Raw genomic sequence first — 15,529 nt, forward strand, 5'->3', positions numbered from 1 at the left:
TATTTTTACTTTCCCGTTTTTTCAAGGATGGGCATCCATTTGGGACCACTATGGGTGGAAACTGGGTTGGCTTCCATTAGCCTTAGTTGATGGCTGAGAGCGAAGGTGGGCTCTATTTGAGTAACAGGAAGTCCTTGGGAAGGAATTAATTAGTACATACACTGATGATCATTAGTTTCTAAATGTGGAAACAAATTCAATACTGTCTTCAAAGCATTTGTTTTAATCTGTCAGCCCTACTGTCCTGTGGGGAATTGACAAAAATGAAGTCTCATAACTGGGTCAGTAATTGACCATATTTAGACAGATTTTAATCCTGCCCCCGTTTCTACCACTTTTTAATTGTGTGGATAAGTAATACAGAGAGGAAATAGATATTTTGAGCCATCTTAATTAGTTTTGTTGTCTCACACGTTTTGACATCCTGTTAACATGTTGCAAGGCATTTTGATTTGATAAAATGTGCTGTTAACAAAGGGACTTCCCATCATGCTTTATCGAAGTTGAGTGATAAAAAAATAAAATTTAGTAGCACTAGAGCATTTCGAAATTTAGTCTTCAAGAGAGAATTATATTTGCTGTACACCTGTTCTATGCTCTTGTCTGGTTCTGGGAAGCCAGGACGACAGCTGCAGGCTCTGGAGACAGAATGCTCAGGTTTGAATTCTTGCTCGTCTGGTTCTTAGCTGTGTGATCCTCCCCACCAAGCTCTCCTAATCTCTGATCATACCCTGTAAACTGTAAAAGGGAGATCATAGAACTACCAACCTCATAGGAGCATTGGAAGAATTAAATGGGATCAACCAAAAAGAGTGCTTAGCTCCACACCTGGCCCGGAATCAGCACTAATAAAATAATCTAGTAGTTTCAGAAGAGTAGCAGTTGGAGCAGAGTTACAGAAGCAAGATGCCAGGCAATAAGAAGCTATTCTTAAATGCTTTTCTTAAAATAAGAGTGTATGTTGTAGAGATACAGCTCTAAGCAGTCATTTTCAAACAGGAGTATGGGCCAGGGTTCCCTGCGGGACTGGTTAAAACACAGGTCTCTGGGCTCCCCTCCTACTTACAGTGTCTGAGTAAGTCTGGGCTGGGGCCAGAGGATTTGCATTTCTAACAAGTTCCCAAAGGTGATGCTGATGCTGCAGATCCAGAGACCATACTCTGAAAACCACGGACGTAAATAAAGTAGGTGTTTAAATTGTGCACAAAAGACATTGTCAAGAGATAGAAAAATAACAGTAAGACTTGTTTGGAGCGAATAAGTTCCTATCGTCAAGAAGCAAAAGGCCTCTAATAAATGTAAACTTAAAAGACATAATTTGTCTTTAATTGGGAGGGGAGGGGGGAAATATAGGACTTTGCCCAGATATAAAAATTCAGTGGGAGTGGGAGGTCCAGGGTTCCAGGTACGGAATGAATGGGTCACAGGAATGAAAGACACAGCCCAGGCAATAGTCAATGGTATTGTGCTAGCGCTGGGGGTGACAGATGGTGGGCACACGCGTGGCATGTGTCTGTGCTACAGCGTGCCCTGCAGAGTTGTCGGGTCACCGTGTTGTGCACCTGAAACTGATGTAACCTTGTCCGTCAACTGTACTCCAATTGGAAAAGGTCAGTGGACCTGTAAGTGACTGGTCTGTGGTGACACATCAAGTCTGAAGAAGCTATACGGTTAGGATCAGGAATCTTGGAGACATGTCTACTCTTCCTTCCCCTAGACAATGATATCTCCCCCATGTTTATAAACATATGTTTATAGACTGATTATATAGGCTCCCGAAGATCTGGAGGTGAGCCCTAATATTTCACAGATTTCCCTTAAACACACACACACACACACACGCATACACACACACAAGTAGTCTTTAAATACTCTGAAAACATTCATAAAATACATTTGAAGGTGACAGTTTTCCTTTTCTCAACTGTCTCCCAACAGTTCAAAGATATATTGGGGTTTCCGGAAAATATGTGCACATTTTAAAAACCGATGTTTTTATCTACCCCGAGCATGACGTCTGAGTGCACAGGACCCAGTTTAAGGATGCACATGCTTACCCTGAACTTGTGTCTGTTCAATGCCACTGAGCTACAGATCGGCATCGACACGTCCTTTTGTTACCCATATAGATCACTTCTGCCATAGACTTTCATACATAGGCTTTATAAAGAATATAAAATAATCATTGAACTCATCTCTGCTGTCTCTTATACTTTTCTAGTGTTCTCCAAAAGCAATGTAAACTGTGCATTTTGCTCTTGCAGAGCACATTATCCTATCATTTGAGATTTAACATTTTAACAATACCACCATTAAGTATGAGCCTATAAAATTTCACCTAACGCCAAGGAAGACAAGCAACAGCATGAACTGTCCCTTGTCAGTTGGCTCTTGCCCACGTCGTCAGTTTTTGCATGTGTTTTATTGAGATATTTTGTACTTTAGATTCACTCCTTCTCAATTCTTATATCGACTACAGCCAAACCTCCTTTAGTGCTTGGGAGCATGGTTCCGCTCGGTTCTCACCCCTGTTCTCACGGTTTTCTGTTTGTTCTGTTCTGCCATCTGATCTAGAGTCCCCTGGCCCCGCCAGCATCCCGCTGAGAGTTCAGAACTCTTGGCGACGTTCCCAGTTTTTCTCCCAGTCAGGTAAAATGCATCCTGGGTAGTTGTACTTCTTCTGTGCAAAAATCCGTGTTGGGGGCAGCCAATAATGTGTGGTATTTTTCTTCATTTCTGATTTCAGAAAAAAAATTTCTGACACACAGTTAGCAAAGAGCTAGTTCTTTAATAATAGCGCCACTTCTACTAAAATTGGAAGGAAATTCTAGAAACTTTTGGAAGGAAATTTGTAGAATTTTTCTTTGATTTTAAAAATCTAAGGAAATACTATTCAGCTCTTTCTTTTAAAAAAAAAAATAGACATTCAAAATCATTCTTTGTCCTCTTCTCTTTTTTTTAAACAAGGGTTAGAAGCATTTACCAGGAGTTGGTAATGGTTCTCTTGTTAACTGTGTCCCTCTCTTTACTTCCTGGATGATGTCTGGCCTCTCTCTGTGTGATGATTCTCCATGTCAGACAGTGAGGGAACCGGGCCAGCAAGCGGCAAGGGAATGCAAGGGGCATTAAACACGAGCACCTACAGTTTTTGCTTCCTATAGTCTAGTCCCTGGTGCTAATTGATGTGATCAATCCTACTACACTGGTCATAACTCCTTTCGGTGATGGGTACAAATTGCTTCAAGGGTCTGCTTTATTATGATTTTCTAATGCTCTTGGCTTACAAAAAAAAAAAATTCATCTGAGGCTGACATAGGAACCATGTTCCACTCAGAGGATCAGAGAAAAATACTGTTAGAAGCTGCTCACATTGTGATCTTATTTTTCTTTCTTTCTGTACAGTGGAGTCTCCGGGCAGTGAAAAGTCACCTGTAACTACACCTGTAAGTAGCTCATCTTAAGGAATAAGATCCTGCATTGAGTGTGATTTTAATTTGTAAAGTATTTGATTTGCTGAAAGAGGATCCAATCAAAAATGGGCTCTAAGTGACTGTAGAAGAATAATTAAAAGTCATGTGTAATGCTGTCAGGTGAAATTTAAAGAAAAACATGGATTATCGTTATGCAGAGTGGTGATCATGCTTGGAAACAAAATGGTAAGTGAGTCAGGAGAGTAAATCTAATGAAAGGGATGATAGGAATTAGTATTAAAACATGCAACTCCTCTAGGCACTCAAAATCATTTTTTTAACTGAGAACAATGCTTCTACATGGTGTAGTGTTGGCGGGCAGGGCCCAGCCAGAACTCTCGGGGAGACCCAAGCTGTTCTTGTTGCACTCCTTCTCACAATCAATATATCCTGAATAACATAAACTGTCCATTTAGTTTACAATTTTTAATTTTGATGAGATCAAAAAAAGCATTTGCAAAAGGTAAACATCAACGCACATTGATGTTGTAGAAATTGCTTGCTGCTGAATTGTATGTAACACTCGCCATAGACCTACTCGTCCCTAAACTGAGAGTTCCCAGTGCTGGGCCTGTCACCCTTGTTCACCCTCTGAAATTCCCACTGGTTTGGAGCTCTCCTCTGTGGCACAATCAACTGTAGGATTCCCGGCGGCCCCCAGGTGTCGCCGCGTAACGGCCGTGGTACCTTTGATTCCAGATTGACTAACATATGACCCTGCAGATGTTGTATAACTTCTTAGAGCCTTTTCTTCCTTGATTGTGCAATGAGATAATAATCCCACTGGACAGGGGGGTGTGGGCTTTAATTGAAATAATTACATGGGCCGTCGAGTACTGTGGCTGATCCATGAATGAATCCTCCTCAGTGGCTAATCCAAAAGGCCCACCATAGCCAATACCAGTTCTTACCTATAGACAGATTGTGTCACTTTGAGAGTTCCTGAGTGCCTGTGCAGAATGGAGAAAGGGTCCCATAACCCTCAATATTTCCAGCCACATTCCAGAACTAGCAACCATTTATGCAGGCTCAAGTATCTGGCCGGTACCCTGGGGATCTTGAGTCTCCTGGGAAGCTGAGTGTAGCCATGTTGGGTGGGAACCCCCAGAAGGCTCCTGGGGCTGGTATCCATGGCCCAGATTGAAGAGTGTAACATAACGCGTTGATGTCCATTTGAAGTTATGTGGGAGCAACAACGCCACACTCTTCTTACACCCCCCGGGCAGGGGCGGAGAGGAAGCGTGCCCTGAAGAGATACTTTCTTATTTCTGATTCACAGAAACCAGAACAAGAAAGAAGCAAATTACTGACCTAAGTGAATTCTCTGAGAATACCCACCCAAATTTGACATTCTTTCAATGATAAATAGCTCTTCATAGAATAGAAAAGTAAAAGAAATTTGAACACAAGAGAAGCTTGAAGAGGCAGTAAGCTTTGATTGTGCTGACCTCAGTAGACTCAGACCGTTTTCGGTCAGACTTGGAGTGGCCCAAAGCTAGAGTCAGTGTCTATGAAGGGGAGAGAAGGAGAGGCATTACCCAGCATGAAGTGGTTCCATCCATTTATTCAACGAACATTTATTGAAGACCTAAAAGTGCAAGGTTTTGGGATACTTAGGGGGATAAAGGGCCCTCTCTGCCCTTCAGGAAACCGTATGCCAAAGGAAGATACAGATTTGTAAACAGATAAGTTATAGAACAAAGTGGGTTAAATGCTCTCCATTCTTTCTTTAGCACCTTTTGTATTTCTTTTACGATAGTTATCACACTGTCTTCTGTTGTCACTTATATATTGGCCCCTCCCTCATGCCCACCCTCTCCCCACACACTCCGTTGTAAGCTCCACAGGGCTGGGACCCTTGGCCGGGTGGTATCCCCATAGTAGTTGCTCAGCAAGTAGTCACCAAAGGAAGGAACGTGATCACTTTTCTTTCTTTTGTGTATCACGAAGTATCTTCCTCTTTATCTTACTCTGAAAATGCTCATTGTTTTTCTGCCTTCCTTTTAAACAAATATTCCCTATTTTCTGCTGTGCTCAGTCTCTCTACCCCACACTCCTCCCTTCTATTTGCTTACTCCTACTTATTCTTGCAGTTACTGCCTAGTGAAATCTGAAAATTAAATAATTCCTAATTGTTGTTCTTTTCTTCCTACTGGACTCCCTCTGGCTTTATTCATAACCACATCCTTTTTCCTAAAAAGACAAAGAAGGGCCATGCCCTTGAGAGAGGTTCTGAACATTGTAACTGCTTCCAAGTTTTAGGAAAATGCCAAGTGGAGCCAACCTCTAACACCATTAATTCCAAATTTCTTATCTGGAATCCCATTTGGATGACATTTTATGGCCATCCGAGGGAACTTGGGAAATTTTGAATTATGTACAATTAAATAGCTTTTCTCCTACATAACATGTCAGAGCCTTTAGTTTGCTTATGTGCACTATGAATCCCAAGAGTGGCATACAGGAAATACGTTTCCCTACCCTATTTGCCCACCTTTCCTTGACTTTTTGTGGTCATCATCCTAACCATTTGCAGACACCACAGCAAGAACATCAATGGAGGCTCATATTTCATATGTCTAAATACATTAAAGTTATCAATATTTATATTGTTATAAATCAAGCAACACCCATGGCCTGGCCTGCATTCTTAGCCTGGAGACACTTCCCCGGGCTAGCCCAGCCTTGGTGCACCTAAATGGTAGCATGGATCTGTTGGGCACAAGGCAGGGCCAAAGGTGAGCTGGCCCAAATATCTTGGGCAGTAACTAGACCCATCTAAGCTTTGGACAGGACTGACCCTGTCCAGCTTCTCAGGCAGCCCGGGCAAATAGATTCTGCCTCCTTCCCACCCTGCCCCAGACTCTCCCCCTCCTCCCTAATGCCTCCACCCTCGTCTTGTTGCTTCTCTCAAGATTCCCAGGCAGTTCTAAATGCCTCCCCAAACCACCCCCATCGGAACAAAGGGAAGGGAAGAGGCGCAGTTACTGGGGAATGTGGTTTGCCTTGGCACCTACTCTGGGTGTCAGGAGAAGCCAAGTTTAAACACCACAGCCCCCACCCCTTTGGGAGGTTTCCCAGAGACCAGCTGTGATTTCTCTTCCCCTGTGGACCTGCCCCATCTCGTATATTCTGTAACCTGGGTGCCCACTTCTCTCATTATTCCTGTTCATTCACTTGGTGCCAAACTCACAAAGACCTTCAAAAAAAAAAAAAAAAAAAAGCCTTTGGGTTTGAATGTTGGTTACGTGGGCCCCAGGGCAGGGACTTCCTCGTGCCTGGATCACATTGGCGCGTTTAAATAACCCACTTTAGAGACAGCTGATAGGGAAACGCAATAGCGGTATAAAAGCTTAGTTCTGTAGTGTGGCAAACACCACTTCTCACAAAAGGCAGCTCTGTTGAAATAAGCTTCCCCATGTGCTTGGACCAGTATCCATATGCAGAATGAGTATCTCATGCTCAGAAGCGTGATTACATTGAAGAAATCACTTCTGAAAGAAAGGAAGCCAAAGCCTTCCCATTGCCAGTGGCTGATTACTTCCATGTTTTCATTAGCTCCAAAAAGGGTCACAGCATCATACCAGCGTCTTGGACGTCAACCAAAGAGGGATGAAGATTAAAAAGTGGTTTCCATTGACAAAGAGGGTCTTTCAGTGTGTAGGGGCTTCTGCTTCCGCACGTCCATCTGCGTGCCGGTTTGTAAGCTGATTGCGTCCCTTGCCCTGGCCTGGCCTTGAGGACGTGGCTTAGCTCTGATCACGGTTTTATTTTCTAAGCAGTTTAAGTTCTGGGCATGGGACCCAGAAGAGGAGCGCCGGCGACAGGAAAAATGGCAACAGGAGCAGGAACGTTTGCTCCAGGTAGGACTGGGGTTACTGCTTTGTTTTTTCTATTAGATGCTGCTCTCTTAATTACTATTGTATTAGATAAATTTTTAACACAGGAAATGCATGGAATTAGATTCTTCTCAGGAGCTGGTGAATCTAAGTCAGTCCATTTTGTGCCTTTACAACAAAGTGTCCTGTGTCTAATTCCTCTTGCCAGAGGTTACACTGATGAGCACAATGAAAAAGCATGAAGGAGGGCACTGGGCGTTATACACAACTGATGAATTATTGAACTCTACATCTGAAACTAATGATGTACTATATGTTGGCTAATTGGATTTATATAAAAATAAAAAATAAATTAAAAAAAGAAAAAGTATTTCACTTAAAAAAATATATATCCCAGTGGTCGCCTGGCTGGCTCAGTTGGTAGAGCATGTGACTCTTGATCTTGGGGTTGTGAGTTTGAGCCCCACGCTGGGTGTAGAGATTACTTAGAAGTAAAATCTTCAGGGGCGCCTGGGTGGCTCAGTTGGTTAAGCAGCTGCCTTCGGCTCAGGTCATGATCCCGGGGTCCTGGAATCGAGCCCCACGTTGGGCTCCCTACTCAGTGGGAGTCTGCTTCTTCTTTTCCCTTTCCCCTCCACCCCCCACTCATGCCCTCTCTCTCAAATAAATAAAATCTTAAAAAATTAATAAATAAAATCTTTAAAAAAAACCCCAAGTATTAGGGGCCAGCCGGTCCATTTGTCACCTCCTTAGTGGCCAATCAAATTCCATTCCAAGTAGCAGTGGGAATGAATTATCAAAAAGGTATTTGATAGCATACATGTCAAATAAATTTGGCCTGGGTCTTGTTCCTTAAGTAGAAATGTTTGCTCCACCCTTGAGTAAAGGCTGCTTATTTTTAATTCTAGAAAAGTTCTGGGAGTAAATGTATCATGCTCCTACTTGTTTCAAGCCAGTTTTGTAGAGTAACAAGGCTTTAAAAAGTAACCTAGTAACCTTAGAAACTAACCTGAGTACTTGGGGGTGCCAAGAACTGGCATATTTTTTGGTATTTGACATATCTAGTCTAATTTAATCCTCATAAAACTCTCCAAAGTATGTCTTATTAGCCCCATCTTGCAACTGAAGAAACTAAGCTTCAAAGAAATTATCTTAACTGCTCAAGGTCACACAGTGAACAGTTGTTGAGCCTGATTTCAAGTCCAAATCTGTATGACATTAAAACTCATGTTCTCTCCACTATATTCCCAATAGTAAAAGATTGTACTTTTTACTAAAAGTAAAAGATTTTTGCTTGAAAGGTTTTTTTGCTTGAAAATCTTCTTTCAGCTTGTTCTGTTCTACTAAAAGATTTTACTAAAAGATTGTAAAGGAGAAAAATGTTAAATCTCATTAATTTTGATGACTTTACACTGCTGTATTTTACCTTTTTTTTTTTTTTTCCTTATCTTTTTGTTCTGACCCTCTTGGCTTAATTCCCAGGGGCTGGGAGCAGGGGGCAGTTCAGGTAACTAATTGTCGTGTGGCTTTAGGCCTGCCAGTTAAGCTTAACACTTTTCACAATTGCACAGGGGTAAATCTTCAACCACAAATTGCACAGGGATAAATACCAACCAGATTCAGCAAAGTCCCACAGCTTTTGGGACTTTGGGGTCCACTGGGAGACCCCAGACCAGCCCTGGCCACCTGCTGGTCCATTGAAAACCAGATGCCTGTTCCCCAGCTACATGGTGAACAGCTCAGAGTCAGAGAGTCTGCAGAGTAAGAAGATAAGCAAGTGTGCTTCCCATGGTGGAGCCCTGTCAGTTACACTCTGAAAGGTGACCGCAGTTGCAGGTGCAGACAGGTGTATTTTTGTCCCACCGAATTGTTACCCGGGGTGGCACGGCAGGGTTGTGGGCTCTGGGGCAAGGCCTATGTGCGAGTTTGTTGGTGTGTGCAGGTGTGTGTATTGGGTATGCATGTATGTATGCTGCCCACCAACGTGTGTGTTGGTGTGCACACGTGTACCGAGGTGTGTGGGGGGGGGGAGGGTACAGACGTACAGCATCTTTCATTCCCTGCATCACCTCCGTTCATCCTCCCGGGGAGGGGAACCTGGGGAGGGGTTTTCCTAGAACCAAGAAACTGAAGCTTTGCTTGTTTTGTTAAGTTTTAGAGTCTGTTTCCTCTATTCTGAAAGGCCCCTGAAGTCCCTCTCAGAAACTTTATAAGATTAGGTTTTGAGAACAAAATTTTTACCTGGAGTTAAGAGCCCACCATGAGTTGACCAATGATGGTTTTTCTAGAGCATTCATGAGAACATCAGGCTCCAGATCATCCCAGTAAAGCCCTTTTGCTCCTCAGATAATGACATAACAGGTAATACCTGGAGGAGATCTCAGTGCCTCCCCCAGAAGGATAAAAGACTTGCTTTAGCCTCAGAGAGGAGATTGACAATAATTAGACGAAAGCATTTGACTGTGTATGGTACACTTCAGTGATGTCTCTGTCCTGTCGGGGGCACCATTCCCAAGGCATCCAGGGTGTCCGCTCTCATTTCAAGCATTAATCTTAATCTCCATTTAACCATGTCTTCTAGTCAGCTGTCCAAGGGACTCCAGTCACATTTTTAAAGCCATCCTTATTCAGAGTATTTTTTTTTTCTCCAGAAGTGGTGACTAGCGCTGTACTGTTTCTGACAATAGGGCTGGCAGTTCTGATATTGAAGCCTTCTAATGGGCTGTTTAAAAGCTACTCTTAATTCAGAAGTTACTGAAACCTGGGAAGATTCCATTTTGGTAGAATGGCTATAAGCAAAGAGTAATTCAGCTACTCAGCTAATTATCATCTTGTCTACTCCGGACCTTTATGCATTGTCTGTCTTGTACACCTACAAGTTTTTGTTTTTTTGTTGTTTTGTCTTTTATTTAACTCTCTCAGTAGCCACATATTTCTATTAGTGAAACAGCAAAACTCATCTCTGAAGGGCCCAGCAGAAACAAACCATTGGTTTAGCCCACTGTCCCAGGACAAAAGCCAAGTTACGGAAGATCTTAGAATCTTTCAGTCTGTCTTTTCTCTTTCCATAAGCAAATGTCTACTCATATATTTGAGAACAAATCTATAACACACCAACAACAGAAAAGAGTGTTCTCTGGTAAGATTGTTATGTTCCTAATATGTTGGAGTGCCACGAAATACCATTCCCCTTTTGTTGCATGAATAGATCAGACTCAGAATGTTACAACACGAAGATAGTCTTGCAATATATTGTATATGGTGGTTTGGAGGGCAGAAGTGTCCTAGTGGCGTATGCAATGGTCAGTTCAGGAGCTAACTATCTGTGGAAATTCTGTAACAGGAGAGATACCAGAAGGAACAGAACAAGCTGAAAGAAGAGTGGGAAAAGGCCCAGAAGGAGGTGGAAGAGGAGGAACGCAGATACTATGAGGAGGTAGGAAATTCCCAAGAAGGAATTTGACTTGTGGTTTTGATTTCTCAAAGTTTATCGGTGCTTTTTTTTTGTCTGTGGTGAATGTATGCACGTGGCTGTGTCTCATTCTCCTTACTCACATCAGAGCCCTGTCAACTTCTTCGAAGAGTCATATCCTATAGGATCTAAAAGACCACAATTCCCCCAAATTTAGTTTGTGGTAAGGGCATGTTGAGTCATGGTCAAGGAAGACGATATAATTTTATCTGTTCTCTAGTCAGAGCGTCAGATTCTTGATTTACCTTAGATGACATGAAAGTATCTATTTGTGTGTTTGCTTGAGGAAAGCATGTTTGGTAGTAGTGAATTAATTTTGTGAGTATAATTTTGATATTGAGGCTAAGTGAATCCTTACTGACTACATTGACTATATGGTACTAAAGAGACTTGGAGGGAGGAGAATTTGGTTTTGTTTGTCTCATTTTTTTAGATGAACAAACCAGCCCACATTAGAGAATTGGAAGGGAGCTACATTTAATGTGTATTATCTAAAATTTGTTTATGATGAATTTTGTTGTGAATTTTTCTTCAGTAATTTTTGTGCATAATCTGATCCTTAAAACATTTCTAATTAGGCTTCTTGAATCAGACTAAGTAATTTGTTTTTCCAAATTAAATGCTAATTTCTAAATCATTGCCCATAGAAAGTGTTACCTGATTTACATGCTTTTAGAAAATAAGACCCTTTTTTTAATGCCCTGCTTGTTTGCACATAATCTGATTTTTTTTTAAGTTCCTTAATGAAATTTTTCTCTTGACAAATGTGATTTTATTTTCTTTTTTCCCTTTCATTAATTACTGTCCCTCCCTTTAGGAGCGCAAAATAATTGAAGACACTGTGGTTCCATTTACTCTTTCTTCAAGTTCTGCAGACCAGCTGTCTACATCCTCCTCTGTGACTGAAGGCAGTGGGAAAATGGTGAGACCATAGATTAAAAGCAATTTGTGAAATAAATAAACCTAAATAGAAGTATAAAACAATAAAGCCAAGTTTTCCACCAGTTTAAATGCAGGACTGACTATTTCCCTAGAATCACATCAGCTACCATGTGGCCATTGTACGCCATGGTGCTGTCACTGTCATGGTCAGACTCAGTCATTTCCGGGGGGAGGGGCAGTGAAATCATTACTGGGACCAGATCTGCTCCCACGGGCTGGCAACCAAAGTCTCTCTGCACTGGCTGGAGAGATCCTGATTGGTGGAGCCATTTGCTGGAATGTCCCTCTGACTGCCCATCATTCACTCATTCAACCGACATGCATCCCTCTCCTCCACACCATACGTTCCTTTGCACTGGATGGTAGCCAACCATGTACCCCCCACTGGCCTCCGTGAAAGTTGCTTCTAACCCACTCTTAAAATTCCACATGAAATTTATATGTGTCCTCAAGGGCTGGAGAGAGCACAGAAAGGGTGGGCTACCTCCATATCCCCCAAGTAAGGTTGTGGAGCTACTGAACAAAAGACACACCAAGACTTGAATAGTCTGTAATCTTCATTTAAAAAAAAAAAAAAAAAAAAGATGGGCCCATTACAGCCATTTCTCCTAACTGAACAGTCCTATGATTTTGTTTTATTTTGAAAGGTGGGTTTTCTGACCAATTCTCTTTCATGATAACTTTCAAAAGAGATCCAGATTACACATTTATTTTAAATCATTGGAAACCAGTTACTATTCAGTTAATTTGGACAATTGTTCTTTAAATTGTAGGCAATGGGATTGGAAAAAATGTTTCAAATATCCCATGGCCAGAGATGAGTGTTGTCCAGTGTGTTTAAAAATTATATTCAGGGGTGCCTAGGTGGCTCAGTCAGTTAAGCTTCCGACTCTTGGTTTCTGCTTAGGTCATGATCTCATGGGTCATGGGATCAAGCCCCGAGTTGTGCTCTTTGCTCAGCAGGGAGTCTGCTTGAGATTCTCTCCCTCCCTCTGCCCCACCCCCACATGCACATGTGTGAGCCCATGTGCATTCCCTCTCTCTCAATAAATAAATAATAATATTATCCTTGTTTTCTCAATCAGAATAAGATGGACTTGGAAAACTATCAAGAGGGAGAACAAGAGACAAGACAGAAGAAACCACTCCAGGGGGACAGCAATGATTTATTGCTTAAGGCTCGGGAAAATCATCCACCAGAGGAAATGGGCAGGTATGAACTATATCAGGCTATCCTAAATGTGCAAAGCCAGACTCTGCCTGTTCGCTCCGCAGAAAGAGTAACCATTTCTAATGCAAATCATATTCAGCTTTGAAATTATCATTCCACTAATACATTACGTATTGCTTAAACACACTCCAATTGCTCTGAAGTCAGTCTTTATGCTATTGAATACAAATCGCCTTATTTTTAAATAGGTGAAATCTTTTTTAAGTAAGGGGAGATAGTATATATCATCACAGGAGCACGTTGTCACTTCAAAGCCCCAAATCTAGCTATCATTCACCTGAAATGGTTAATGTGTCTGCAGGGATAGAGGTTGAAATGAGGCCCTAGGGTCCTACCCATGGGGTTCACTGTGGACCTGGACTTTATCATCAGTATCCTCTGAGCTGTGAGAAGCCACATTTATTCTGGGTGACAATATAAAGGATAACTAACAAATGATTGCTTGTGGATAATTATCCCACCCCATGGGTTCCAGTATGTTCCATGGGAGATCCAAACGGGGTACCCGGAAACCCCTGGATCATTCAGAGCTAGCTCAAACTGGAGCAGAGTCTGGTTGTAGCTATGGGGAGTAGTGGGTTCATTGATGCCACCCTGAGCCTAACCTAGAAGGGACCCCCAGAATCCCAGGAAGCTGGCAGTACCCTGCCACCAGCAAGTTCTTTATGAGACAGATGTTTGCTCCTGGGGCTCTGAGTTACCACAGAGATATTGGCAAGTGTGCAAGCATGTGCACACATGCACATACACAAGTGTGCAGAGATACACACACGTGTGTGCACACACTGCATCCTCAGAGAGACCCAAAGACATGAGAGGTTAAGTGTCATTTTCAGAGACTGTCCAATTTGAAAGTTTGGCTGGGGGGCGCCTGGGTGGCTCAGTCGGTTAAGCGTCTGCCTTCGGCTCAGGTCATGATCCCGGGGTCCTGGGATCGAGCCCCGCATCAGGCTCCCTGCTCAGCAAGGAGCGTGCTTCTCCTTCTCCCTCTGTCTGCAGCTCCCCCTGCTTGTGTTCTCTCTCTCTCTCAAATAAATAAATAAAATATTAAAAAAAAAAAAAAAAAGAAAGTTTGGCTGGGAGCTGAGCCCTTCTGGTAGGATCTGCTCTGAGAATTCTCCCATTTCCATCAGCCAGAAGACTGGGTGAATTGTAGACATAGGAGCTTCGGGCCCATGTCCAGAGTCTGCAGAGCCTTAGGAATAGCACATCTGTTTTCAGTTTCATGAAACAAAAGCCACTAGTCAGGAGTATTTGAATGATGCTGCTCAGCATTACACATGAATATTCTCTGCTTCTCCAGACAGTCCCTGTTATCTCCAGAATCTTTGTTTCCCCAAAAACATTTTTAAACTTCCTCCATCTCCTTCCTTTGCACACAGAAGCTACTGTGAGGCCGGTGAATTCTCATGGGCTGCCCAAATCCTGTGTGGCCCAAGTGATTTCTACAATAAGTCCTCTCTTATAAAAATCTGGGAGATTCCAGTTAGCTCTGGCATGCCTTGAAATGGTTAGAATGAAGAGCTTTATGGACAGGGAGGTGGTGAAGACGTCAGAAATGATGGTTTCTCAAGCTTATTAAATTGATGGATAATGAAAATGTGTAGGATTTTCCAGTACTTTAAATCTGGTTTAAAATGAAAAGAATAAACATTTAGTTAGTCCCATTTCTTTTTTCATATTGTAACTGGGTGTATCTATGCCCTAAGGGATAGGATAAGTTCAGTTGCTTTCATCTCTGTTCTGAAATATACTTGTTTATCTCAACAGCCTAGCTCAAGGGGCCTTGGCTCATTCTAAGAATCCTGTATCAAAAGGAGTCCATCAAGACCATCAGCTGGATACAGAAACTGGGGCCCTACCCTGTGGGATGAACTCACAGCTAGCTCAGGGTAAGAATGGGTGTTTAAACCCAATAATTAAATTATTATAAGAGCCCCCCCTCCCCCAACACACATGGTTCAGACAGGTGTGAGTTCTGCTGGCTGCAAGCTTCTCTTGTAGCTTATGCTTAAGCAGCACAGCGAAGAGATTCCCACCACTGTGGGCCCACAGTCTGTATGAACTCACAGTGGACCCCAGTGGGCTTTAGGGCTTTCAAGAAAGATGACCTACAAAGCACTAGGGTGATGCTACTGAACGCTAAGTTTATGTTCTTTATGCTTTCCTTTGCCTCAGATCCATCCCAGAATCAGCAGGTATCGAACCCACTGATGCACATTTTAGAAGATGTGAAGCCAAAAACTCTCCCTTTGGATAAAAGCATTAACCATCAGATTGAGTCTCCGAGTGAAAGACGGAAGTGAGTAGCCAGATAAGATGCATGTGGAATTCCTTTGTTTTTTTTTAATTTATTGACTAAGAATGGGGGAAAAAGACTGTGAGATGGCAAGATGTCAGCAGTCTTTTTGTGCTTCTCTCCACTGACTCTGAGTGATTAGATAATAAGTATTTATGGATGTTTGAGACAGTCTTCCTGGCAAATAAATATGCACTCTGATTTTTATCAATTTGTAAGAGCAAAGTAATGTTTTTAACCTACAAATCTAAACATTTGGGAAGAATTTGCAGGCCT

The 15,529-nt window shown here is 42.3% G+C and overlaps 1 protein-coding gene across 22 annotated transcripts in view; it reads left to right on the plus strand.

Annotated features, from left to right (window-relative positions):
• LIMCH1 (LIM and calponin homology domains 1) overlaps nt 1-15,529 on the plus strand; it is a 321,642-nt gene that overhangs the window by 291,587 nt on the left and 14,526 nt on the right. For 12 of the 22 annotated variants that reach the window (XM_045881234.3, XM_045881236.3, XM_045881239.3 and 9 more), the window contains 7 exons: nt 3,403-3,443; nt 7,250-7,333; nt 10,653-10,745; nt 11,599-11,703; nt 12,809-12,936; nt 14,725-14,846; nt 15,133-15,256. In XM_045881234.3, coding sequence (XP_045737190.1) covers nt 3,403-3,443; nt 7,250-7,333; nt 10,653-10,745; nt 11,599-11,703; nt 12,809-12,936; nt 14,725-14,846; nt 15,133-15,256 — 697 coding nt within the window. The remainder of the gene's footprint in view (nt 1-3,402; nt 3,444-7,249; nt 7,334-10,652; nt 10,746-11,598; nt 11,704-12,808; nt 12,937-14,724; nt 14,847-15,132; nt 15,257-15,529) is intronic. The other 10 variants (XM_045881235.3, XM_045881237.3, XM_045881246.3 and 7 more) reach the window with 1 other exon arrangement.

Source organism: Mirounga angustirostris, unplaced genomic scaffold, assembly GCF_029215605.1.
Source record: "Mirounga angustirostris isolate CCGP_5_RB_7025 unplaced genomic scaffold, mMirAng1.0.hap1 SCAF_2, whole genome shotgun sequence".
In the NCBI taxonomy this organism is placed as follows: Eukaryota; Metazoa; Chordata; class Mammalia; order Carnivora; family Phocidae; genus Mirounga; species Mirounga angustirostris.